At 47.6% G+C, this 26,903-nt stretch overlaps 1 protein-coding gene and 1 long non-coding RNA gene across 3 annotated transcripts; both read left to right on the top strand.

Annotated features, from left to right (window-relative positions):
- The first annotated feature begins 201 nt into the window (after nt 1-201).
- LOC113955870 lies at nt 202-2,999 on the top strand. Of its 2 annotated transcripts, none has more exons than XR_003530683.1 (2): nt 202-504; nt 2,269-2,999. It is a non-coding gene; the product is annotated as an uncharacterized LOC113955870 (long non-coding RNA). The 2 variants fall into 2 exon arrangements; XR_003530682.1 differs by lacking the exon at nt 202-504 and adding an exon at nt 519-657.
- Nucleotides 3,000-4,017: 1,018 nt separating this feature from the next.
- Nucleotides 4,018-24,038, top strand: UBE2G2 (ubiquitin conjugating enzyme E2 G2). Its single transcript, XM_027661835.1, has 6 exons — nt 4,018-4,112; nt 10,749-10,784; nt 10,871-10,916; nt 16,227-16,345; nt 20,125-20,265; nt 22,135-24,038. Exons 1-6 carry the CDS (start codon nt 4,070-4,072, stop codon nt 22,245-22,247), a joined length of 498 nt encoding a protein of 165 aa, XP_027517636.1. The 5' UTR covers nt 4,018-4,069; the 3' UTR covers nt 22,248-24,038.
- Nucleotides 24,039-26,903: the final 2,865 nt, after the last annotated feature.

Here is a 26,903-nt window from a genome sequence, read left to right as displayed (position 1 = left end):
ACGCACTTTGGGGAGCGGCCGCCAGGACAGGCCCCGGTGACCGCTCCCGCTCACGTGACCCGGGGGCGGAGCCGGGCGGGCGGGGCGGGGGCGTGGCCGAGGCGCGCGCTGCCGCGGGCGGCTGAGGGGGGCGTGGCCTCCCCGCCATGTCGGAGGAGAAGCCCCGGGTGAGGCGCGGGCGGAGCGGGGCACAGGAGCGGCCGCTCCGCCGCGTCCCGGGCACGGCTGCCCTGCGGCCCCGTCCTGCCTGCTGGGCTAGCGGGACAAGACTGCGGGGCGGGCCGCGGGGAGGCGCAGGCGGGCCCGCCTCCATAGGAGCCCCGCGACTCCCCCGGGCGAGCTCTGAACCCGGCGCGCCCTGCCGTGTTCCGTCCGGGAAGGCGTGAAAAGAGAGAACGAGTAGCTCAGCCTGAAAGTTGCGGGGCAGCACGGCTCCGTGGTGCAGTTCAAAATGAAGCGGCTCGCCCCGCTGGGCAGGCTCATGCAGGGGTACTGCGGGCTCAGGTAGGCACCGACCCCGCGCCCCCCGGGCAAGGGTCCCCTCGCTGCTTCCCTGCCCGGAGCCGGGAGCGTGCCGGTGCGGCGGAGTGAGCCTGTCCAGGCGTGCGGGAGAGCGAGGAGTTGGGACGCTGGCAGCTTCTCGGTGTGGAGTTCTCAGTGAGTGGATGTTTCCCCCTAGCTCCTCATGTGTTTTCCCTGATGTCCTGTGGCAGCGCTACCAGAATTCCTCCAGTTCTGATCCCGGCCCTGAGACAATTCGCTAATCCTCAGACCTGTTATCTCTGAAAACTTCATCAGCTTTGAGTGCATTTTCTATTTGGAAAACGGCACAAAAGAAATTCTTCCATCCCACAGCTTCCTCGTGGGCTTTTTCCTTCTCCCCATGTCTCTCCCACTGCCCAATGCAGTTGGGACTGCTGTGTTTGCAGGCGTTTGTTGGCTGCTCCGTGTCAGAGGCTGTTCCTTGGTGCCTCCCTAAACTGGAGAGGGATGTAGCCCCACCATCCCAGTTCCTGAGCCTAGAGCCCTCAATCCGTCTGCTTTACACAGAGCAGAGGGTGGGGATGTAAATGGCTTTGGAAGAGGAGTTTGCCAGTGTTTCCCCTCATCTGTTACTAGCAGGATGCTTTCTTCACTTATTCAAACTTTACATGCTGCTCTGTTCTGTGCCTGCTGCATCCAGACACCTCTCTGTTTGGGAAGGAGAGGTGAGTACTTGGGGTTTTGGAGAGGTGCATGGAATTTTAGTATTCCTTTGGCTCTGTGTGTGACAGAAGGGTGAATCACACAGGGATTTCCAAGGATTTGAGAGGGCGGAGCAGTGCTCAATCCCGCAGGGATTGACAGGGAATAAAGACTTCCTTGTGTGATTAAACACTGTCAAAACAGGTTTCAGTTGAGTGTTAACTCAGGTTTTAAGGGCAATATAAACTTACCAACATTCAGCCTTCCTCAGTGTAGACAAGGAGACAGATATGCCCTTGTATTTGTCCTGATGATTAAATTTAAATCATAGAACCACAGGATGGTTTGGGCGGGAAGGGACCTTAAAGCCCATCTCGTTCCAAACCCCTGCCATTAGCAGGGACACCTTCCACTATCCCAGGTTGCTCCAAGCCCTGTCCAACCTGGCCTTGAACACTCCCAGGGATGGGGCAGCCACAGCTTCTCTGGGCAGCCTGTACCTGTGCCTCACCACCCTCACAGGGAAGAACTTCCTAGTATCTAACCTAAGCCTACTCTCTGTCAGTTTGAATCCATTCCTCCTTGTTTTTTGAGTGTTAATTTTGTTAACAGTTTGTTCTGACAGTAAATCCATGAATACTTAGTTTGGATTTGGAAACACAAGCGTAGTTTCTCCTGTTAATTACTTTGAACTCACAGGGTTTGTCAATGAGGCAGATTATATTCCAGTTTGATGGACAGCCAATTAAGGAAGCAGAAACACCTGCGTAGGTATGAAAAACACTCTTACTGCAAATTGCTACACAGATATTCTGATGTCTGTGTGATGATTAAAGGGGCTTGAAATCAAAATGATCCTGAAATAGTTGCTCTGGGTTTAGCATGTTCCAAGTATTTCCTTCAAGGTGACTGAGGGAAAGTGCTTCATGTGTTAATTAATTAAAGTTGTCCCTGAAGTGCTCTATTGCTGGTTAGGAGCAGAAACCAAGTGCTTTTGTCATCGTGTGTCTTTCAAGTTTTCTGTGTTACTTATGATTTCCATATTTTTAAAATATTAAAATAATTCCTGTGTTACTCCCACAGTTAAGAGATGGAAGATGAAGACACGATCGACGTGTTCCAGCAGAAGACAGGTGGAGGGTGCTAAGACATGCTGTCCTTTGGAGAAGAGGAGTTTCAGGATCCTCATCTCACCTGACTCATCTGTCCTCGAATTTGCTATTTTAATAGTGAACAAATGAGCATTCCAATCACACGGGGCTCCTCAAAACTTCAGAGGACGTTCACCAAAGTTGCTTGTTGTCTTTGACATTCTGCATGCACAAGTCAAAACAGTATCTGCAGGGATGGATCAGCATTTGAATTGGGCCAGCTTGATTTAAGTTCAGATTAAGTCATGCGCATTCTCTCTGCTGTTATTTTTTTTAAATTGTTTTTACTATATTTTTTTTCTTTCTTCAAACCTATAGCCTGAACATTCATCCGTGTGTTGGGATGTGGAGCGTTCATTCCTGGCTCTGTTCAGTCTTGTGCCTCTGTTTAACTCAAATTATGTAAATCAGTGTATTTTCACGCTGGTTTTAAGCATGAAAGTTTACTTTTAGGAGGCACCCAAGAGGAGGAACAGAGATACTGGTTTTAAGTTCTTAGCTCGTGTTGCAAACGCAGTCGATCCCTTGGGCAGCATCAAGCCCTTGGCATGGGCTGGAACACGAGACAATACTTACAATAGAGTTCAAATACTGAAGGTTTACATGTGTTTTGTCATGTTATGATAAAGGTGTCCAAAATATACTTTTTTTTTTATGCAGAAATGAGATTTATTTTTTTTTGTCCTGAATTATTGCAGAACTGGAGGTGGCAGGGCAGTTGGTCCAAAACCAATGCTCGCCATAGAGGAGTGGTGTTTTTTGCTGTAGAAGCTTATAAAAATCCCATTGCTGAAATTCCAGCCGTCTGCTAAGTGCCAGGCAGTGCCTGTCCCTTTCTCCTGCTCCCTTAATTTCAATTCTGTTTCACCCTGGGTACTAGAAGTCTGCAGCCTCAGGTTTCTTTTCAGTACTTGTTTTTGGTAGATAAACTTGATAAATGGAGGGGTGGGTGGGAAGCACCTTTCAATGTCACCAAACTGTGCAGAAAAGCGGGTAAGCAAGGAGAGAGGTGTCTTCAAAATAATCACCCGCTCTCCTGTCTGCCTAACCTTTCGAAGTTTAACAATTTGTGTGGTGGTTTGGGCTGCGTGGAGCCCGTTCCAGGGGAATTTTAACTCAGGCTGTCCTGCTGCTCCATGGGATTCATACCAGCCTTTTCTCTTTCCATTTGGCCACGTTAGATCTGCTCCCGCTTGTAGGAATCTCGCTGGAAGGGCCCCCGTTTCCTTTTTCGTGATCCTGTTGGTGGGCTGGGGTGGGACATCCCGTGGATCCCGTTGTCTGCTCCTGGACTTGTACGGGTGAATCCAGCCTGGGCTCCCGCCTCGTGCTCTCAGTGGCCCTGTCCTGGCTGGAAGGGCACGTGCGGGAGCCGCTCCAGGCACCACTTGCACAAAATCCCCCTGGGAGGGGGCGGCGTTGCTGCACAGACCCCGCTCCGTTGCTGCACAGACCCCGCTCCGTGGCGGGGGGGAATTGCCGCACAATGCAGCATTTTGCGTATTACCCTCCCTCCCACCCCGGCGCAGCAGCTGCCGCCTTCCCGTCGCTTCCCACAGGCTCGCCCGGCGGAGCGGGAATTCCCGGTGCGTTCCTGGGCACGCGCGGCGCCTGCTGGAGGACTGGGCGCTACCATAGAGGCGCGGGCGGCGGGATAGAGCGCCTCCCCCCCCCCCCATCCCCACCCCCGGCCGCTCTGGCCGCGCACCCGGAAGCGGCGGCGGGGCCGCGCCATGGCGGGGACGGCGCTGAAGCGGCTCATGGCCGAGTACAAGCGTGAGTCGCGCTCCCTTGGGTCTCCCGCGCTGCCCCTCCCGCCGGGATCCTTCCCACAGCCCGGGAGGGCCCGCGGGGCGGTGGCGGGGCAGGCCAGGCCAGGCCGCGGGCCTTCCTGCCCGTGCCCCACCGGCTGCAGGGGCCTCCCCGCGTCCGTGCAGAGCCCCCGGGGCGGGGGGTGAGGGGTACCGAGCACGGGGCACCGCGGGCTTTGGGGAGCAGCTGTGGCGAAGGGGGGCACCCCCGGCACCGCGGCCCCCTCTCGCAGGTGGGACACAGCCTGTGCACCGGGACACGGGGGGCGGGCGGTGTGCGGGTGACACATCGGGGACTCCGCGGCTCCAGCAGCTTAGTCATGGGCGAGGCTGGGAACCCTGGGCGAGTGGCCAGTTACTTTCATGGTTTTCCCTGTTAAGATTTTCCAGATGTGGAAAGTCTCTGTTGCAGAGCTTTGTTATCTCAAAGATCATTAGAGGTGTTTGCCAGGATAGATACCTTCTAGTTGTGGCTGCCTCATCCCTGGAAGTGTTCAAAGCCAGGTTGGACGGGGCTTGGAACAACCTGGTGTAGTGGAAGGTGTCCCTGCCCACGGCAGGGGTTTGGAACGAGATGATCTTTACAGTTTCTTCCAGCCAAAACAATTCTGGGATTTTGTCCTTAACTGAAGTTGTTAGTAAGAGCATTTAAACTCGAATGTAGTGATCAAGGACACAGATTTGCTTGTTTGTTTAAAAATCAACGTGAGAGGTGACTTGCAGGAGGTGGAAAGCAGTGATCCAGACCAGCCCCCCACAGGGAGCAGGGACTGGGTCCCTCTGGGAATCCCACTTCTCCTGGGATGAATCATCTGCTCCCTGGTGAGCTTGAGAGGTGTCTGAAGGCGCCTTTTGTTGGCAAGAAATATTTGTTTGTTTAACTCCTTGCTTTTGGGCTCTGATGCTCTGCCTTTTATTTATTATGGCAAGGAATTAAAATGCAGAAACAAAGTGTTTGGTGGGGAAGGAGGGAGCTGGGCTTTAAGAACTGTTCTCCTGCTCTAGGGAAGGTCACTTACTGCACTCCCCAGGCTGTCCAGGGACGGGCAGTTGTTTCTCTCTCTGCCATGGTTTAGTGGAAGATTCCAGCCTGAGTAAAATAGAGTATTTATAGGCACACGTTCCCTGCCAACACCGTGCCTGTTCCCAGAGCACAGGTCTGTAAGCTGAGCTGTCACACAGGGGTTTGGGGGGTGACACTGACAGCTGGGAGTGGTGGGCAAGCCCCGTGGGTGTGTGGGCAAAGCCTGTGTGTCCTAGAAATCTGCATTTTCCGTTGTGATCCAGAGGCACTGACCTGAAAAACAACCACAGAAAGACTTGGCTCTGCTTCTGTCTGTTCTCTTGCATCAATCCCCTCAGTCCCAAAAAGCATTTTTGATCCTTTGTTATTGAGAGAGACTCAAGAGATCTGACTGGAGTGTCTTGTATGAATGAAATCTTTAGGAAAAAGATTATATTAAAGGGCATCAGAAAAATTACTTAATGCCATGGACAGACATGAGGTGAATCTTCTCTGCCTGGTTTCCCAGGGTAACACTAGTCATGAACTGAGATAATGTTTGATCTGTGATCTGCCTTTAGAAACACTTTCCCACCTCCAATAAAACACAGTATTGTAAAAAATTAATGTGACTAACTGCATAGTGCTTTGAATTCTGGAAACCCAAGTTGCAGCAGTGCAGTTATCCAGACGTTCTGGTGTCTGTTGCTGCCTGGATTTTCCTGTGCTGCACGTGCCTTTTCCGAGTTGTTACTTTCCTTGAGCACCTCAAACCCTGCTACAGACCCCAGGATCAAGCCTGACTTAAACCCCTCCCCTAGTGTTTCACAAAAGGCTGGCAGTGAGTCATAGCTCTTCAGAAGCTCTCATGCCCTGTGCAGGTTTTCAGCAAAAGTTATTTTGAAGAATAGAAACAGTTCCTGGTCATGAGCAGTTCTGCTGCCCCTTTTTGCAGAAAAAGAGCAAGCCCTGCCTTGGGACTGAGCTGTGAACTTTCCATTTCCCCCTGGTGATGTGAGTTGCTGGTGTGGATGCAGACACTGGGTGATTGTGAACATGAAGATGGTTTTCAGTCTTTGTAGTAATTGGTGAACACAATCTTTTACTTTCCCTCTTTCTCCTTTCTATCTCTCCTCTTTAGTTACTTCTAGTCATGACAGAGGTGTTTGGCAGTCAGTCCCTTGCTGGGGGATGTATTTTGCTTGCCAGACTTCCAGTTCTTTACTTTTCTTTTTCAGTTTTGGTCTTTGATTTTCTCTGTGCATGTGTGCACACATTTCAATCTTTATGTAATATGTATTTATTGTTGCTTTATGTGAAAAATGCTTGACATTGTGAGGAGTTTCTACCTGTCAGAGCCCAAATACATTATTCCATTTTGTGAGAGGCTGTGAAATTGCTCTCGTTTTCTTTCCTTTAGAAAAAGAAAGGGATGGTGGGTGTGGACAGCCACATCATATGGATTCATTTTTTTGTCCTCATTTAGATCTTTGTTTGCATGTTTGGCTTTTTTCTGCCTCATGTTTATTATCTACTCTGCCAGAACTGATTTGGCTAAAACCTTCAAAAAAAATCATATATAAAAAAGGGCATTATTTTTATTAGAGTCTGTTGGGTTTTGTCTGTTATTCTTATAGAGCCTGTTGTTAATTCTAGATGTGTAGTAGTATTAAGGCCTGATGTTAGCCTCTCAGTAGCAGCTTGTATTTACAAGAGTTAAAGAGATGGAAGGTTTACTGCTTCCTGGCTGCAAGATCTTGAAGATATCTTACACTGGCTGAAATTTCAAATCTAAAATGGGTTACTTTGAAAGAATGAAGTCAGATCTCTAGAGACCTGAGAGCTGTTGTGCCTGGTTGTATGCCCTGTATTTCCTTCCTGGTACAAAGAGGTGATAGAGCAGTAGGTTGTAATGCCAACAGGTATCTTTGGGAGTGCTGTCGGGTTAAAAATACGAGATTTATGTTGTGAGATTTGAGAATTCACGGGAATTATACATCTTCTGAACCTGGCAGCGCTTCAGTGAGTGCTTCCCATCCTTATTGCTTGGGAAGAGCTCTGTGGAGCCAGAAGAAAACTGGCCGTTTTCAAGTATCTCAGTCCAGATGCTTTCAGATAGGGCAGTGAGCACGCCCTTAATGTTTCCCCAGTCCCGGGTTTTTAATCCCCTTGGAGGTACCTAAATTAGGTGCAGCTTTTAGGAAAAAACATACCGTTGAACTTCTCTTATCGGGATGCGATCAGTCTCTTTATTAAGCCCTTTAACAAGAAGGTGTGTTTTCAGTTTTCCTGAGAACAGTCTCCAGGGTGGAATTGGCTGATAATGACTCCACAAAGAGCAGTGAAATGAAGGTGTTGATTGTGCACTGCGATCCCAAGAGAAGCATCACAGTTCTGTAGTGTCAGCTGTTTTGAGCTTACAAGCAACGACTTTCCTGGCTTTCCCCTTTATCTCTTTCAAAGCTGATTCGTTTATTGGCTTGCTGTTTTATTCTTTTTTGCAAATTAAGTCCTCATCAACCTCTTGGAACCTCTTAGTAGGATGTTTCTGCTCGTGTGTGTACTCTGTAGGAAGCCGAGACTCTGGAATAAAACTCCTTAACACCAGTTGTAGTATTAGAAGCAGGTTTTACTTTATTACAGCGCTGGATGCAGGGAGGATGACTCCTCCTAACGTGCATCCTTGGCTCCAGGTGGTACGCCTGTTTATTAGCCAGAAGTATCCATACCAGTTCCATAGGTGGTTACAGAACATTCCACGATCTTCCATAGATGGGGTTTTCTTCACCTTGGTGTCTTTAGGGACCTCTGGTGGTCTTCCATACATGGTGTCGTTTTTCACCCTGGTTATGTGAGCTGGGCAACATGTTTCTGAACAGACTGGGTTGGGCTGGTTTGACTTGTTACAGAGCTCTCAACATTCAGCAGTCGTTTCTTTGACCGTCGCTTCTGTGTCAGTGATTTACAACAGGAACCCAAGGCTTACCTGGAGGGAGTGAGCTCCCTGGGCACACCAGGGGGCTGCTTTATCCCACGGATCTTGCTGGTGGCAGCTCTGGCAGTTAGCACCATGTGAAATGTCAGCATAGGTGTCCTGGCTTTGATTGTTCAAGGCCAGGCTGGATGGGGCCCTGAGCAACCTGGTCTAGTGGGTGGCATCCCTGCCCATCCCAGGGGATGGAACTTGGTGAGTGTTAAGGTCCTTCCAACCCAAACTCTTCTTTGCCTGCCCCAAAGAGCCAGCTGCTGCATCAAGTTTGGGCAAGCTGCCTCTCTGCAGTAGTAGGTGTAGCTTCAGGATCTGTATTTTCCCTGTGAGTGCCTTCTGTTGGATACTGTCCATGCTTAGCCTGGGCAGAGGGCTCAGCTCCTTGCTATCCAAAGAGTAATGGAACTGGGGAAGGGTCTGGAGCACAACTCTCATGAGGAGTGGCTGAGGGAGCTGGGGGGGCTCAACCTGGAGAAAAGGAGGCTCAAGGGGGACCTTCTCACTCTCTACAACTCCCTGACAGAAGGGTGGAGCCAGGTGGGAGTCAGGCTCTGCTCCCAGGTAACAACAGCCTCACGTAGCACCAGGGGAGGTTTGGATTGGATATTAGGGAAAATCTCTTCACTGAGGGAGGCTGTTTGGCCTAGCTGGTCTGTCAAAGTCGTTCTGCATTTGATCTGAGCATTCATTTTAGCCTTTCACTGCTTTTTGCTGCTCATGTATAAGTAATTGGAAAAACTACCCCCTAACATTGCATTTTTGGAGGGTCTGGTGAGCCTGAAGCAGCTGATGCTGTGTCAGATCCCAGCAGTTCATGCTGTGCAGCTCCAAAAACTGTGCTTGGAGTTTCCCTTTGAACAGCTTTAGAGAAATCACTGGGTAGGATGTGACCATCCCTGTGGAAAAGAGGTTTTTTCCTTTCTCGATGACCAGGTGTAGCAGCAGCCACTCAAAATCAAACCTCCTGTGCCCCTGACTGCCCAGTTCTCACTTTGCCTCATCCTTAAGAATGGAAACCTCTTTCTCCAAGGGGAGAGCTGAGCAAGGAAGTGGAGAATTGAACCTGTGATCTCATGAAGACCCTTTGCTCTGTGGGCTTTGGCCCATTGCCCTGGTTTTCGTTGGAATGGAGAGCTGTATGGCACACCTCTGCTTGGCTGCCACCACAGGGGATACACAGGTGCTGCTGGCTTTTCCAGGGAAATCATGGGGAAACATCAGAGGGATTTTCTTAGAGAGAGCCACAAGATGGAGCAAAATGATTCCGGGAGCTCCTGGGTTTGACATCTCCCTCTTTCTGTCTAAAAGCATCAACAATAAAAGCTGCTGGAGACCCACTGTGAAGCTGGAAAAACCTGTCCCTGAATGTCAGGACATTGTGGGAAACCGTAAGGCTGAGTTTCAGTCTGGGGCTTCTGGGCTTTGGAGCTTCAGAGAGGGCTGTGCCAAGGTTAAGGGCAACCTGAGGGAACAGGAAAGTTTCACGGTCTCTCCTGTCAGTGCATCTTGGCACATCTTTGAACCCTACAGTAAAGGAGCTGTTCTAAGACAGAAATCTGTTCCATGCAGCAGTTTTCACCTACAGCCTAACAGAAATTAGGTCAATCATTTCATTTATTGGTTTGTGACTTCCCATATTGCCTGGGTCCATGTTCCTGCTCGTTTTCCTGCGTGGGAATGAGCATGGTGGTTCTTGTGGCTGTGTTCTGTGTTACAGGCTAATGGTGCTCCACAGGCCATTGGTTAAGAAACACTGTGCTGGAAAAGCAGCTGGGAGTGTCACCTCCTGCCACCAGTCCCAGTGGCTGACCCGCCAGCACTGTGGGGCTGATGTTGAACCCCTGGGACTGCAGGCCACTGGTTGCCTGTGTGCAGCTGAACTGTGCCTCCCCTGCTGCTGCCACCCTGCAGAACATCAGAAACTGGAAGTTGATGGTCATTCCACTAGACAGGAGAAAACCTGGTTGTTCTTCTATCAGCACATGGTGTTACTGGGCTTCACCAGGCTTGAAATGGGGGGCTGATGCTGGAGGTTATTGTATGAATGTCTCTGCTTCTCCTGCTTTTGTGTCATTCTGGGTTTTGTACTGAGGTGCATCAAACCTGAATGGATGCATAGAGGTCACAGTAATACAACCTCTTTGTAGGCTGTTGAGTTTGTACTTGCAGATAGCACAGAGGTCCCAGAGGGGGATGTTTCTCAGGCTCCATGGAAAGAGTTTTTGTTTTCCCTCTCATTTTTAAATTGTTGCCCCTGGGAAGATAGTGGACTCGATGGCCCTGGAGGTCTTTTTCAACCTAAACAATTCTGTGATTCTAAGACTAATTCTGGGAGGCTGAAGAAGCCCAAAGTGCCAGATAATTTTGTCTAGAAAACTTGTCTTGCATGTAGCAGTTAAATTGTGAGCAGTGGCATCCTGGGCCTTCTGGATATGAAGTTTTGCTCAGTGAAGCACGGCCAGGAGATTCCTCCCATGGTATCCTCAAGCTGTTCTCCAAGGGTATTTGGTGGTGGGGCCTCTGTGCTAAGCTGTGGCCAAAGCAAACACCACCCAAAATGCTCGGGCTCACAGGTCACCTTAACCTTCCTTGTGTTTCTGTTTTCACAGAGCTGACCCTGAACCCACCTGAAGGGATCGTGGCAGGTGAGGAGCCAGGTGGGATTTGTGCTCTCTGGAGCTGTAACCTTGTGTTCAGGTGGCACTGAGCATTGTTCTGTTTTGTTTCACAGGTCCCATGAACGAAGAGAACTTCTTTGAATGGGAAGCCCTGATCATGTGAGTTAATATTGTTTTGTGTCTGAAATCAGCAGTTGCATGCTGTGATTAGTTTCTGGGAGACCAAGAATGTAAAAAAATTACTATCAGTTCTGTATGACATCAGCCTTGGCCTACCTTGTCTGGGAATTCCTTCTCTTACCTAAACAGGGAGTTAGTTATATTTGGATTTTAACCAGGATGATAGAGACAGCATTGGTGAAGTGTGCAACTTGTGATCACTTGTTGTACAGGTGTCATAATAATAAGCTTGCAGATTTTTCAGGAATCCTCATTTGGGCTCCCTTGACTATGTGTTACATTTACAAACGCTGTAGGAAACAACAAATTGCTTGTAGATCACAGAGCTGTTGGAACATTGCTTAACTGCAGATGCAGGGCAGATTTTAAGTGGAGCAAAACACACAGATTATTAGTGACAGGAGAAAAAAAAAATCAATGTCTAGAATTAGTTTACTTACTATCCAGTCTTTTTTCTAGAAAAATTGAAAGGTTTTGATCTGAAAAACTATTCATAGTTAAATAAAAAAATCTTTTGTAATTCTTTAAACTTCATGAATAGATTGGTGGTGTGAAGAGTTGAGTGCAGTGGTTCTGTATAGAAAGCTCTTCTTTTGGTGAATAGCTCTGAAAAACCTGTTGTGTTTTGGGGGTGGCAAAGACTCCTTTAAAAAGCTGTGTTCTCTCCCTTCCACTCCCCAGCTGATTGTTGGTAGCAAAATTAGCCATGAAAAGACAAAATCTTCCTGGCCAGCATCTTAGGAGTTGTCTTACCTCTTTCTTGTACTCTTAGTCATGCTGTACTTTTGGGAACTTTGAGTACGTGGAATAACTTGTGGTTTTTACAAAATAAAGTTCTAAAATGGCAGAGGAGAAGAAAGGAGACCTTTGTCACTCACATCTGACAGTTTATGCAAATGCCACACAATTAGAAGAGGAAGAAGCTTTAAACCACTAAGTTCATCTTGGATCTGATGGTCTGTTATTGGGGTAGATCCCAGCTCTGTATTTCAGGATTCCTTTGGTAAGAATTGGTGATTTCCTTTCCTTCAGCCAGGGTTGGGGGGTCCTGGAGGACTCTGGGAGCAGCAGGTGGTGGCCGTGGCCCCACTCCCTCTGTCCCCACTGGGCTCTGGGCAGGTTTTCCCTGCAACCACCAGTGCTGACTGGTGAGATTCTCAGCTGGCGTGGGTGGCAGAGTTTTCCTAGCTCGGTTTGCTGGGAGTGTATTGTCTAGGGATGAAAAACAAGGTTTCTGTCTCCTGGGCTCAGGCACACAACCAATACAAAAGCATCCCGGGCTGTAGCGAATCCCCTGTTCCACACAAGCTGTGTGGGTGATCCTGCTGTATGGCAAGCAGGAGCCTCTGAGTTATTTTAGGCCTTGGTAAGTGGAGGTTTGGATTACCACTGCTTGTTTGCTCACTGATGGGAAGAGTTGGCAAATGCCTCTGCTTATGTGCAGCAATTTCTCTTGGGATAACAGGTTGTGCTTCCTGGTAGCTCAGTCCCCTGAAATTAAACACTTAACATGGAAATAGGTTGGTTGTTGCCTGACACCAAAGATTTTGGCTGCAGGGTCTTATGCTTTCTGCGAGTGGCACAGTCAGCACATGTGCTTTGTAATGTGCCAGATTGCAGGTCAGACAGCTGTGCATTTGCTGGGAGTGGAAATCCCAGAGGATTTAATGCACTTCTTGGAATATTCCTGCTTCTTGATACTTTCCCTTAGCAGAGGTTGTGTGGCTGAGTAGAGCTTCGGTTTAGCCTAGGCAGTACTTTTTCATGTTTCCCATAATGTTCCTAAAGAATGAAGTTGCTGCTTGCAGACTTGAAAGCCCTTTAAACTGCTGAGTGTTGAGCTTCAGGTCTTTGTCAGCGTAAAATGAGAGGCGGAGGAGGTGCTTTCATTTTGGTTTCTATATTGTGTGTGTGTCATAATCTAGTTATATTTTAAGATCTGCTCAATTCTGAAGCTGTGGTACAATAGAAACATGTTTACCCTAAACACATTTGGTTACTTTCATCTCTTTACAAGCCCTGTTAGTAGCAGTGTTTGCATACCTTTGGAAAGCAAGCTACATGTCTTGTTTGTATTTGTGGTGATCTCTTCCAGTGTTTTGTAATCTCAAATCTGCTGTATGAGATTCTGGGAATGAGAGGTGTGCAGATGAGGAAATTAGAGTAAAGCTGGCTTCAAATTTTCAGACGGATGATGTGCAAAATCTAAGTAACGTGATAGTGAAAAGAACAGAATACTTTTTTCCTGCACCCAATTTATATAAAGCCAGAGCACACGTAATGGCAAATAAATTTAAAAAAAAAAAGAGACCTAGGAGAGAAAAGACATCTCTCATTTATCAGTTCAGAGGTGGGCTGGGTAATGTTACACAGATTGATGTAAGAACTTGGCTCAGAGATAAAATAATGTCTTTTTAAATAATGGAAATAATAATTTGTATTTCCAGTGATCTTGCCCGCAGCAGCAGCGCTGGAGGAATGTGAGACATATAAATGTTAAGGCTGTATTGACATGTCTGAAGGACAGAACAGCTCTTACGCTCCCAAAATGAGTGTAATAGATCAAGAGCTGAAAATGCCACGTGGAAACCTTTCTGAACAGAGGAGGTGGGGAGTATTTCTGAAAGTCAGACCTTTGCAACAGCGTTTCAGGAGAGTTTGCCTTATGCTGCCCGATTCCTTAGCGCTGTGTGAGGTCCTTCAGGCTGTCTCCTTTTCATGGATTTAACATTTCAAGGCCGAGTTTTGCCCTCTCTAGTTGCCTTGTACAAATGTGTGTTGCTATTACGCTTTATCCCCAAAAGACACAAAACCACACGATTGTTAAGAACTTTATTAGCCTAAAGATTGCTTGAAAACTAAACAATATGAATTGAAGTCAACTTTTCAAAAAGCTGTCTAGAAAGGTAATTAGAGCTATAATTAGGCTTATGACTTTTGTCTCCATTCCTCTTTTGGGCACCTCGTGACTGTGGGGTTTGGTCTTTTTCCAGTTATCTTTTTACAAATAAGCCATTTACAAATGTGTTTGAAGCTGTGATTATAGAATTAAGAATCACGGAATCATTAAGGTTGGAAAAGACTTCTAAGACCATCATGTCCAACCTTTCCCCTAGCACTGCCAAATCCACCACTAAACCATGTCCCCATGTGCCACATCTCCATGTTTTTGAACACTTTCCGGGATAGGGTCCATGTTTTTGAACACTTTCAGGGATGGTGACTCCACCACTGTGCTGGGCAGCCTGTGCCATTGCCTGACCACCCTTTCAGGGAAGAAATTTTCCCTGTTATCCAGTCTAAACCTCCCCTGCACAACTTTTGGCCGTTTCCTCTTGTCCTGTCTCTTGTTCCCTGGGAGCAGAGCCTGACCCTCATTTCACTTGACCTTCCTGTCAGGGAGTTGTAAAGAGCAAGAAGGTCCCCCCCGAGCCTCCTTTTCTCCAGACTAAACAATCCCCATGAGCTGTCCTCGTCAAGGCGCTTTTCCCTCTTATTTTGGCAGATACCCACCACCCTTTTCAGCCCCTTGCCTGAGTAATAGCCGGCTCATGGAGGTCAGAGTTTCTCATTTTCATGCTTAAAGTCAGCTGTGGAATCACTGCAGAGCAGGGGGGTGATTGCAGAAGCTGCCTTGCTCTTACCTCCCAGGCCCTGCTGATGTCCTTTTTGAGCTGCAAGTGATGCTGTTAAGTTCAAATGCTGAGTGTTTTGTAGCTGCAAATGCTGTCTTGGATTAACTTTAATAATTTCTTTGAAGTTGATCCTGGCAGCGCTGAGTGGCTAAAACAAAAGCAGGGCCGAAAATGGAGTGTGTTGGGTTGAGCCTATTTGACAGAAGAGCCCTCAAGGCTGTGGGTTTGCTCTCAAAACAGAGCATAAGACACCCACCAGCTTTTCAATGCCTGTATGTACATACTCTCAGAAGTTCAACAATAAGCCTTTAAAATGCAGCTGGAATTAAAATGGTCATGAAAAAATGCATTCAGTTTACTCTCAGATGTGAATAGAATCCCAGTTAAATTTAGGGAAAAGGCCGGAAAGGGAACAAAGTGGTTGAGACGATTTAGCTTTCATTCTTGCACACTGTTGATGCCTTTCTATTATCTTACCTGCCAGTGTCAATGCTCGGGTTTAAATCAGATAGTTCTTGTGTTTATCTACCAGCCAAGTCTTTTGAGTCCCAAAGTTTGAGAGAGTGAGTTTCGTAAGGCTTTAGGATTTGCTGCTCTCGGTTTTCTTTTTCACTAGGTTATCAACGGCTGTCTTAATTGTTAGGAATCCCTGAACTTTTAATGTTCTTTCTGGCACGGGGAATGGGGATTGGGAGGGGGAAGCATGAATATATTCCTAAACCTTATTTCCCAGTCAGTAGAACCTTTGTTTGAAGGGCTTTTTACTAAATATATCAGGTTTCCCTGCCTACGATTTTCAGTGCTGAAGCTTATTTCGTCATTTTTCCAATCAAGGGAAATCATGTTTGTGTTACAACTTCCAGATGGTTCATCAAGTTTGAATAAATCATGGCTAATAAACATTTTTTTCTGCTCACTTTTCAAAAGTGTTTTATACAGGCAGGGTAAAATAGTTGTCTTCATGTTCTCAACTCGATTGCACTTTAAACTAGATGCGGAACACAATAAGGAAATGTTTCTACAAGAACCCTGGTGAAGCCATTTGTTCTCCACATGCACTCGAGGGAGGACAAACTCAATACCTGAAGTCTGCAAAGACACACTGTTGTCCTGCATCTCCTCTGGCAATTATGGTCTCAGGGCTCTGTTTTTATTTTTGCAAACCCTCGCTGTGTTTTCTGCATCAGACAGCGATAAATGTTTGTGTGGTTGTTCTCGAGACTGGCAGCTGGGATCTCTGTGAGGCTTATAATTTATTTTTGAGCTCCAGCATTTGACATCTCTGTCTTGTGCAGCATAACAGTATCTTCAAAGGCAGAGGAGTCCCACACCTGCCTCTGCTTTCTCTTGACGTGCAGACGCTCAAATCCTGGAACATGCCTTGGAGCCAGATACTCCAATTATATCCAGACACACCCTGCTAATTAAACAGTGTTGTGACCTTCCTAGTAATTTAGTGTGCAAGCTTTGATTTCCCCCTTGCCTCCCAAGCCTTGTATTTGGATTTAAGTTTATGAGGTGTGGGGTAAGAGCATGTTAACTCTTTGTTTCCCAGAGAAGATGATCTAACTGAAGCTTCAGACATCTCATTTAGACAAGAATTCGGGTGAAAGAGCTGTTTAAAACTGGTGAATAATGTTTTACCTGTTTCTAGGGGTCCTGAAGACACCTGTTTTGAGTATGGTGTTTTCCCTGCTATCCTGAGCTTTCCACTCGACTACCCGTTGAGTCCTCCGAAGATGAGGTTCACGTGCGAGATGTTCCATCCCAACAGTGAGTCTGATGCAGCAGGATGCACAGGGGAGTGGGTTGCTTGTGCACTTTTAAAAACAAATTTGTGCAGCAGGAGAGCTGGTGTCTTTCCTGAGGGTGGTTCTCTCTCTTTTCAGCCTTGGCCATGCAGCAGGAGCATTCAGCTGTCCAGTTTTTCTCTGTTTTAGGGTCCTTTTCTGTTAATCACATTACTCCTCGTAAACCTTTTGCTCCTTAACAGTCCAGTAAGGATTCCTTGTGTACTTGTAACTATTGGATAAAGCTGAATCTACAGCTGAATCTTCTATACATGATGTGAGACTTAGTGAATTAATACAGGCTCTTTCCAGTCATAGAGTCATAGAATATACTGGGTTGGAAGTGACCTATCAGAATCATCGAGTCCAACTCCTGGCCCTGTGCAGGACACCCCAAGAACCACACCATGTGCCTGAGAGCGTGGTCCAAATGCTTCTTTAACTCAGTCTTGCTCTGGGGCTTGTATTTAGGTAGTTTGGTGTTATTTTAATGAGTGAAAAGTTGTTCATGTTCACCAAAGTGTGGGTGCAGCTTCGTCAGGCAGCATGAAGTCACAGGTTTGTTTAACATTTCTGATGGGATCTTTCTGAAACACAGAGTGCTCTGTCCAAGCAGATGACACATTTGCTGGGCGTTTAATATTAAGACTTTGCTGACCTTTGCTCTGCAATTCTGATTCCACTTGTACTCCATGATCATGGAGATCTTTTCCAACCTTAGCGATTCTGTGATGGCGACAATATTATCTTAAGAGTTTTCAGTGGGAGTAATTGCAGTAACAAGAAGTACAACTAACAGGTTTGAGCCTTGGACATGAAAAAACCATAAAGCCCCCCTTTGCAGCCTGGAGCACTGCCTTCTGGCCTCAGCCTTGAAATTCTGTGTAAAATCATTGCTTATGACATCTTCTAAATCAACGTGGATTCTGTAAAGGTTGTTTGTCATCACCCAGGTTTGGTGGGCTGCATCTGTGTTCTAGGCTGTTAGGTCTCTGCCACTTGGGAGCAATAAAAGGCAAATGCTGCCCTCCTGCCTAATGCTTCCTCTCCAGCTGATGTTCCCACACTTGCAAAACACAAGTCATAACTTCAGCTGGGAATTGACTTATTTCATCCTATTCCAAGGAATTCTGCAATTTTGTGAAGTTGTTCTGTTCTTCCCTTCTGGAAGCACCACTTGTGCGGGTTCTTGCCCATTTAATCCACATCTTTCTGTTCTCCTGGGGAAGACACACCTGCATGTCACAGGGTGGAAGTGTGTGGACGTGCCTAAGGCAGTGTGGCATCACCTCTGGAGCTCTGGTATCCACAGCAGGGCAGCATTTGGCACTTGGAAGCAGTGTGGCCACATCGGCACCTTGCTCCAGCTGGACTAATTCACCCAAAATTCTTGCCAGGACTGGTCTCCGTGAGCAAATCCGTGTCCACACAATACTCTGCAGCCCCCACTGTGGCCTTACCTTGAGGTTTGCTGCTGGCAGCTACATTGTGTGCAGCATTGCCAGGAAGAGTGGGGTGCAGAGAAGCACAAACTGCCTGACTCTGTGTTACAGGGTGGCTTTACATAGGGGTGCTTCTTCCATGTGGTTAACTGGAGCATACTAGGGGGTCAGCTCAGTTCTTTAAAACTCTTGGTCTTGTAAGTCTGAAGTTTAGATCACCTGAAGTAGGCACTTGAGTCTTTCTTCTCAGCTGGGGTTGTGCTGGGTTGATTCTACCCAGAAAGGCTGCAGCTCTGCTTTTTCTGTTCCTTAAGTGCCTGTTCATCCTGCTGTGAGAAATTGCAAGGAAAATGTTTAAAAAGTCTGCTGTGTTCCCTCATCATTGCAGTTTATGTTATGTGAAGGGGGAATCAAAACACCTCTGAACTATCTTCTCTTAAATTAAAATGACCTTCTTGGATGCTCTGGTGAAGACAACTTGAAAGTAGTGATTGATGGCAGTGCTTGCATTAGCACTGAGCTACGACATGGAAAGATCATAGGATCGTCAGGGGGGATCAGAAGGAATTGTTGGAAGGGACCTGAAAGCCCCTGTCATTCCAACACCCTGCCATGGGCAGGGACACCTTCCTCTAGACTAGGTTGCTCCAAGCCCTGTCCAACCTGGCATTGGACACTTCCAGGGAGGCGCAGCCACAGCTTCTCTGGGCAACCTGTGCCAGGGCCTCACCACCCCCACAGGAAAGAATTTCTTCCCAATATCCCAATTCTTCCCTAATCCTGCCCTGTGTCAGTTTGAAGCCATTCCCCCTTGTCCTGTCCAGGCCCTTGTCCAAAATCCCTCTTCAGCTCTCTTGGAGCCCCTTCAGGCACTCCAAGGCCTCCCCAGAGCCTTTTCTTCTCCAGGCTGAACACCCCCAGCTCTCCCAGGCTGTCTCCAGAGCAGAGGGGCTCCAGCCCTCAGAGCATCTCTGTGGCCACCTTTGGACATGTTCTAGCAGCTCCACATCCTTCTGATGTTGAGGGCCCCAGAGCTGGAGGCAGCACTGCAGGTGAGGTCTCACCTGAGCGGAGAGGGAGAAGATGAGTATGTCTTCCTGGAATCAGCCTTTACCATCTTGACTGTGCTGCTGTGTTCCTGCTGTTTGAAATGAGGCCCTGCACAGAAACAGGAGAGTCACTCACAGTGAAGCACCTTCTACCAGTGGGTTCCTAACTTGCAAGGAGAAGTGCTGATTTAGCACCTGCTGTTTCCTCCTCTTCCAACAATGGCTAGACCGGCTCCAGTCCCCAGCCTGGGGCTGCAGGAGGGGATGTAAATAAAAGTCTTCCACAGAGCTTACGTGTCACAGGCTTGTGCAGACATAGCTGGGTGAATGGAAGGAACTGGAAATGAGCACAGCTGCTTCCAACGGTCATTCCCGCTTTGTTTTGTCTTGCTTCCCTGGCAGTGGCACAGGTTTGGTCACCAGAGGAATTGAAGCACTTAAAGTGCTTGGCTAAAGTTGTCCTTCCTTGGGAGGCTGCAGAATTAGGCCATGTTGCTAGAGCAGTGTTTCCAACTGTATTCTCTTTGTGTTTCCTCTTCAACCTTTGTTTGGTTTGTTACCAAGTCAGTAGAGTCCAGTCTCTGTTAAGACAACTTGTACTGTTGCAGACACTTTGCTTGTGCTAAAGGTGTAGAGGGGAAGATGCCTGAAACTTTAATTCCTAGGTTTCCTTGTTTCCCGTGCTTTAATGCAGCTGAGCTTAAAGCAAAATGGAAAAAAAAAAAAAAGTTGTGGGAATTCTTCTGATTGCATATCAGTAATGTTCAATATAAGATCAGTTCTATTCTTTATGATATATTTCTGTTATGGTTTTTAGCATAACACTTTATTTTTTATCACACTTATGTTTATAGCATATTTAACGTAACACTTTTCCCTCCTTTGCTTAATTATTTTCACAGACATGGTCCAGTGGAGGACTCCAATGTGTGTTCAGTGCATTCAGTTCCATTTAAGTAGGACTGGTTACCTGCTTGGAACTGTGTCTGTGCATAAATCCGTGCCTTATTCCACCAGGCTACCTCTGTTATGTTTCCCATGGAGCCTGTCACTGGTTATTAAATGACACGAGTGCTCCCAGCAGGTTTCTGTTGGGGAAGGACTTTGTTAGATTTGCCTAAAGATTTTTGTCTTTCGGATTTTGTGTCCGCTTGCCTTTGGAAGGGGAAATTTAAAACTGGGTTTGGCCTCAGTCAATACAAAGGCTGAAGATCTGGAGGAGCCAAGTGTTTCCACTGAGTAACAACCAATCCTCTGTACTTCTTGCTCAGTTTACCCAGATGGGAGAGTCTGCATCTCTATCCTTCATGCTCCTGGGGATGATCCCATGGGATACGAGAGCAGCGCAGAGCGGTGGAGTCCCGTGCAGAGCGTGGAGAAGATCCTCCTGTCGGTTGTTAGCATGCTGGCAGGTGAGCAGTGCTGTTCTGTCAGCAGGTCCTGAGTTAGCTGGAGCTGCCTCTTGCTGCTTGCTTTGTTAAGTGAGCAAAGCACATGTAAAGCTGCTCAGCAGCAACCACAGTTCTTAAAGCCTCATTATTTATTTATTAATAAACCAGTTTTCTGAAAAGAATTGGAAAAAAATGCGACTGAATCAGTAACCAGGTGTTCCCAGCTTTGGAAGCAACTGCCAGGCTTTCCTTCCAGGTTGGCAGCAACTGAGCTGGTGGCGCTGGTCAGGTGGTTCCAGAGGCTCAGCTGGTTCCCTGCTCCTGGACAAAAGCTTCTTTGTATTTGCTGTGGTGTCCGTTCAGCTCTTAAAGCTGTGGATTAGAGCCTGTGTTGGATTTGGCTTTGGCAGCTGGAGTGTTACCAGATCTAACCAGTACAGTAAGCTGGAGCCCATGGCTTCTGTGATTCAGAAGCCAGCACCCTCCATTTCTCTTTGTTATTCCTGGCCTGGGAATGTGCCCCACTCTGCCATCTCTGGTTCAGGGGAAAGCTTCTTGAGAAGAGACCTGGGGTGAAAAACTCTTTGTACATCCTTTTAAATGTTTGTTCTTAATCCAGTGAGGGCCATGGATAAGCTCTGTCACATACAGCTCCCTGAAAGATGGATCCTTTTCCACATAGTGGACAGAGCCACTGAACTGCCTGAAGAGGGCAGAGCCGTGTCCCTTAGAATTGGGTTTGAAGGATAAATGGGTTTAGAAGCAGCAAAGCTGATCAAAGGGCAAGCAGCAGATTCCTACATGGGACTGTTTTAGCTTTGGAATAGTAACCTGCTGATGGGAAGCTGTGCAGGCAGACAGCACCTCCCTTGCTGGGCTTCCCATGGCCTCAAAGAGCTTGGTTTGTGGTGCAGCCTTACCCAGACTGGTAAGTGCAGGAGTCAACATGGTCTCATTCTCTGCCTGTGCATCCTGTTTTCCCATGGCTTTTGGAGTAATTAGGCTAAAACATCAGCTTCTTGCAGGCTGCTGGCCAACTCTCAGCTCTGGCTCTGCAGGTAGCATAAGCCCAAGTTTACCTGACTGGGTGACCTGCACACCTACTGGTTTTTACAGGTGGACCATCTCATGTTGAGAAAGATGTGAACCTGAGATACCTGCCATGAACTGGGCCAGGGTGGGTTTGGACTAGTGTGTGAAGGGAAATGGGCAGTGTGTGTTCTGTCTCAGTGCCTTGTGTAATCCTGGGACAGTGTCCTGCTGTAGGCTGCCCACAAACCTGATAAGTCCTGTGTTTCTGCTCACCTCTTTTCTAATGGGGAGCCCCCCTGACCCCAGCACTTCACGTGCTTTCTAAAGCGCTCCGAAATCCTCAGATGAGAGATGTTGCAGAAATGAAAGCATTCTCTGGGTTTCCTTGGTTTGTTTTGTTGTTTTTTAATAGAACAAGCCTTCTCAGTGAGTGACAGAGCCTGTTTGGGTGGCCTGGTTGTGGGGGCTTTGTGTCTGGGAAGCTGCAGAACCAGGAAAGAACATTTTGCAGGGAGCAACGTGCGGTTTTAAAACCCCTTGACGGCGCTGGGGGTGCCCCATTGTGTTGGCCATGTGCGTGGTGGGGCTCTGCTGCTGAGAGCACAAACAAAAGGAAGTCCTTTTCCTCTGCCACTTGTTTCTCGCCTAAACTCGACCTTGCTGTGATATCCTTTCTCTTGTGGTCAGTTAAATCAGAGCTGTTTGGGAATCTGGGAGCTATCACTGGGTGTTCTTTAGCGGTGTTTCTGTAGTCCCAAGGAGGAGAAGTGTATCAAAGCCTCAGGGGAGTGGCATTCTTGAAGAAGAAAGAAGGTCTTGTTCCACTGCCCACTTACCTTTCAGTCTTTCTTGTTTCAGAGCCAAATGATGAAAGTGGAGCCAACGTAGATGCCTCCAAGATGTGGCGGGAAGACAGAGAACAATTTAACAAAATTGCCAAGCAGATTGTGCAGAAGTCACTCGGACTTTAAGCTCACAGAGAGACTGAAGTGTTTTGTATTTCTCTCCACCTGGAAACGAGCAGTGCTCAGTGCTGGTACCAAAAAGGAAAACTTTGTAAAACTATTGGCCTAGTTCTTATCGTTTGTTATTTATTTACCATCTCTTTTCTTCCACTGCTCCAGAGAAGCCTCTAGTTCACAAGCTAAACTGTGTGGAAAAGGGATTCAGTGCTAGGGAAAAAATACAGAGACAATGCTGTTTCAAAGGCTGCTTGTTGCTACCTCACTTCGTGGTGTGGAAAGCCTGGAGCCTTGGCAATCTGCAGCCTGCCCTCACCCGTTTGCTGTTGGAGAGCAGTGCTGGTTTGGGTCAACTGCTGGAAGAATTAGTTGTGTTTTTTTAGGTAACATTGCGTCTGGAGCAGTAGCAGACAGAAAATAATCTTTCCATTTTATGATACTCTCTAGGTTAAGGGCAGCATTTGGAGTCAGATCTGATTTGAAAAGTATAGTTAGCAGGAGAGGCTACAAAGCAAGGTTATAGTTGGGGTGTGTTAGCAAAGAAAGGAACTTTAGAGAGATGTAGGGAGCTGTGAGGACTGGCTGGGGATCTGTAAGGTGCTGGTGTTCCCGTGTGACACTGTGAGTTTGTACTGAGCCTTTGAGTCAGTGTTGGCTTAGCAGAAATCCCAAGAGCTGCTTTATTACTCCTTGAAGACACTCAGTTGTAAACTTTACACTCAGTCAGAGGCACAAGGTGTAAAGACTGGATTGTGAAACACTGGGATCCAGGTTCAGCCGGACAACTCTGTGAGCTCCTCCTCTGGTGACACGTGGCTTTTGAGAGGATTCGGCGCTGCTGGCCTTTGCTGTTACAGCCCAGGTCACCCATTTTCAGGTGAAGGAGTGAAGATGAACATGATGAACTTGTTAAAATTACCTGTGACACTCTACGCTGAGTGCTCTTATGTATTAAATAGGAGCCAGAGAAGACAGGGGCTGTTTCCTCGAGGATGGTACGATGTGTGTTTTGGACGGCAGTGTTGTAGCCGATATGAAGGGTGCAGGAAAAACCAGCTGGTCAGTTCCTAAAACTGCTGAGGGGCCTCTGCTGACCTTTCTGCTTTGCGAGCCAATCTCACGTGTAGGTCCAAATCTTCAATTTACTACAAGCAATAACATGCCCATTGACAGCACACAGAGCCCGATTTTGTTGGCAGCTTTAAATCTGGGCTAAATCTGACAAGGGCTGGTTTTCTTTTAATGTGAAAAGCGTGTGACGTGGAAGGAGTCGCAGCTTTACAGAGGTGATCGTGTGCATGTGCGTGGTACAACTCGTCAGTGTTTCTGTCTTGCTCTCCGTGGTGCAGATTGCACTGTGCCATCGTTCTGCACCTCTGAAGGGTTTGTATTGCTACAACTTGCTGATTTTACCTCCTTGTAGAAGTAATTGTTGCTTTGATGTAAGGGTGGGAGGGGGGGACCGGACATAGCTTGGGAGCAGAGATGACAAAATAGTGTTGTACCTAACTAGTATTTCAAGGCATACAGGAAAATGTAGCACTTTACACAAACTGGGAGCGTTTTTTGAATTGAAGCAGAGGGAGGATTGCTCCTGGGAGCACTGCAGCCACTTTGGGGAACAACACTTGGAGAGCTGCAAAGGGCCATGTGGCCAACAATGGATTCAGCAGACGTGGCAAAAGTGGGGTTTGGTTAAGTGCAGAGTGTTTTATTCATGTGTGCTTGCTCATTATCTTGATTTTATGGTGGGATTTAGTCTGTATACTGAAAATAAAGTGATTATATTTTCTCCTTTCATAGGTGTACGCAAATGTATTGCAGTGGGTGTTTTGTACGGGTAACCACCTGGCCAAGATAGTTGCTCCAAAGGAGTGGAAGGGTTTATTCTAACCCAGTTAAAACACGGGGAATACTTCAGGGCAGTGGAAGAGCTGACATGGTTGCTGTTGCTTGGACTTTCAGGCAAATGTCTTGTCTCTGATGATGGCAATGGGTGGGTATTTCAAAGAAAACTGCAAAAGCCTGACAGTGGGCAGGTGTGCAGTTTGTTTCTTGCAAAAATCTTGTTATAACCATGTACCTGGCCTAGGGAGGTCTCGTGAACGTGCAACAAGTGAGTTTATTTGGAATGTGCTGATATTAGCATTTGAGAAGGACACTTAGATCATAGAATCACTGAATGGTTTGGCTGGGAAGGGACCTTAAAGACCATCTCGTTCCAACCCCCTGCCATGGGCAGGGACACCTTCCACTAGACCACGTTGCTCAGATGTCCAGTTTCTTAGTCAGAATTTACATAGTCCCCAAATCTCTCTGTTGTTTAGAAATAAAATCCTTTTTTTTAAGTGACTGGCATGCAGCAGGTGTTTGAAGCCACCCAGTGAACATGCCTACCAGGCAGTCTTGCAGGTGACAAAATGTAGACAGAAGTTCACCTCAGAGGACTTGGTGTTGAGGTGAGAACTGTCCTAAGTGGTGGCTGTTTGCTCAGCTGAAACCAGCAGTGAGTGTTTTTCATTGAAAGGAGATCGTTGTTTATCATGTTCTTTGAGGAAGAAATTTTTCCCTGTGAGGGTGGTGAGGCCCTGGCACAGGTTACCCAGAGAAGCTGTGGCTTCCCCATCCCTGGAAGTGTCCAAGACCAGGCTGGATGGGGTTTGGAGCAACCTGGGATAGTGGAAGGTGTCCCTGCCCATGGCAGGGGATTGGAATGACATGGGCTTTACGATCCCTTCTCACCCAAACCACTCTGAGATTCTGTGAAAGGATTAAAGGTGGCAGTGTGGTTGGCATGCTAGATTCCCTGTTTTATTTGCAGGAAAGAAAGAAAATCTTATTTTTCTACAGTAAACTGAATCCTTGCTTGCAGCACAAGGGTTCATCTTGCACAGTGGAGGTGTGTGGGCTCCTGCTGTGACCAGCCAAGAGGGTCTCACAGTACAGGCACCTTACTGTAGGTAGGGAACACCTGAAAGTTTAAGCTTGTGAAGCTGCCCTGTGGCTCCCAGGATAGACTTCTCTGAAAGGCTTAATCCTCTCCCTTCCTGAAGGAACACGCATATTGGCAGCATGTGCAGTACTGGCCAGTAGCAACGTTTTTCTGAGCAGTTGCCTTTTTTTTTGCCTGAAACACTTACTGTAAAACACGTTTACTGGGGAGTGTCAGAGCTCTACAGGTGTTACACATGCAGGTAAAGTATTAAAGATTTTAAAAAATCTTGTTCTCTGGATTATATTTGCTTTAAGGTTTTATATTAAAAAAAAAAAAGGCAACCAAAACACAACAGAAAACAAACCAATCCCCTTCAACAAAGCTGTAAAAATGCAAGCAACGTCCTCTTTAAAGCCTTTGTATATACACACATCCACACACACATGCTGTTGTTTTTCCTTGGCAGAGGGGCTGTGTCAGAACACACACAGTGGGTTGTGAGACATCCATTAACTGGGTTGGTGTGCCTGTGTGCAGGCGGGTGGCTCTTTGAAAGTGTGAGAGGCGTTGGAACCACATGAAACGGCTGCAGCTTGGGGGCAGAGCCAGCCCCGGGCTCCCTGCCAGCATTTTTTTTTGCCTTTCTGGAGCGATATCATGAATGGAAGGTGGTGTGCTGCCTTGGGATGGGTGAAATAGGGAAGCTCTGCTTCCCAAGAGGGTCCCTGCTGTCCTCTGAAGTTGTGTCTTGGTGAGGATGCTCTGTGTGTTTTGCCCCTGTGAGAATGGAAAGAAGAAGCAGCACAGACCTGAAATGTCCCTACCCAGTGCCAGCCGTGCTGCTTACACTGGGATTGTCTTGGATATGGGATTGGTGCAGCTTTTAGCTCTAGAAAGGGGCTGGAAGCAGCAGCTTCCCCTGCCCCAGGGGGCTGTATGTGCTGGCTGAGCCAGGGCAGTGGCAGGGATGGAGGTATGAGCGTTGGGGGTTTCCACACTACCCTGACGAGAAGTGGCACTGGTCACATGCCCTATGTGGCTTCTCTCTCAAATTTCCCTTGGAGGAAGAAGAAAATCATAGAATCACTGCCTTTCAGCAAGTTCAAGAGCTGGAGGAGTGTGAGGAAAGGGATGCTGAGGGTCTTGCTGCCAGCTGGAGGCATAGTTGGGGGTCTCAGAGGGAGGAAAAGGTGAAGGAATCTGGAGAATTCCTCTAGCATCTGAGGGCCTGAGCTTCCAGCCCCAGCGAGGGTTCCTGGTGCCCTCTCTCCTGCAGCCAGGTCCCATCTGATGTCACAGGCACCAAAGTGCTGTGCCAGGCTCTGTGGTGCTGCAGGGATGAAACCCAGCACTGAGGAGGGAATTGCTCAAGCCAGTTAACATTTGGTGGTCCTGCTCGGTGCTCTCGTGGCCCCCTGGGAGCATGGGATGGCTGGGAGGTTTGTGCCTTTCCCAAAACTCCAGCACTGGTGATCTTCCTGAACATCCCAGCCTGCTGGATCCTGGTCCTGCCTCGGCTGCCAGCCCCTCTTCCAGCCTCAGGACAACCAGCCAGGTGGCTTTTGAAGGTGGCTTGCACCCCTCGAGGTGGGACTGGGTAGCAGTTGCAATGATGGGACTTGTTAGTATATAATTGATGGTGGCGACACGGGCTGTGGGTTATTACAGGGGAACAGCCGGTGTGAGCAGTGTGTGCATGAGCTCTCAGGAGCAATTTGGGAGCGGGTCTG

The sequence above is a fragment of the Corapipo altera genome, unplaced genomic scaffold (genome assembly GCF_003945725.1).
Source record: "Corapipo altera isolate COAL_440 unplaced genomic scaffold, ASM394572v1 175, whole genome shotgun sequence".
NCBI lineage: Eukaryota > Metazoa > Chordata > Aves > Passeriformes > Pipridae > Corapipo > Corapipo altera.
The sequence above is the reverse complement of the archived record's forward strand: the minus strand, read 5'-3'. Positions and strand labels throughout refer to the sequence as shown.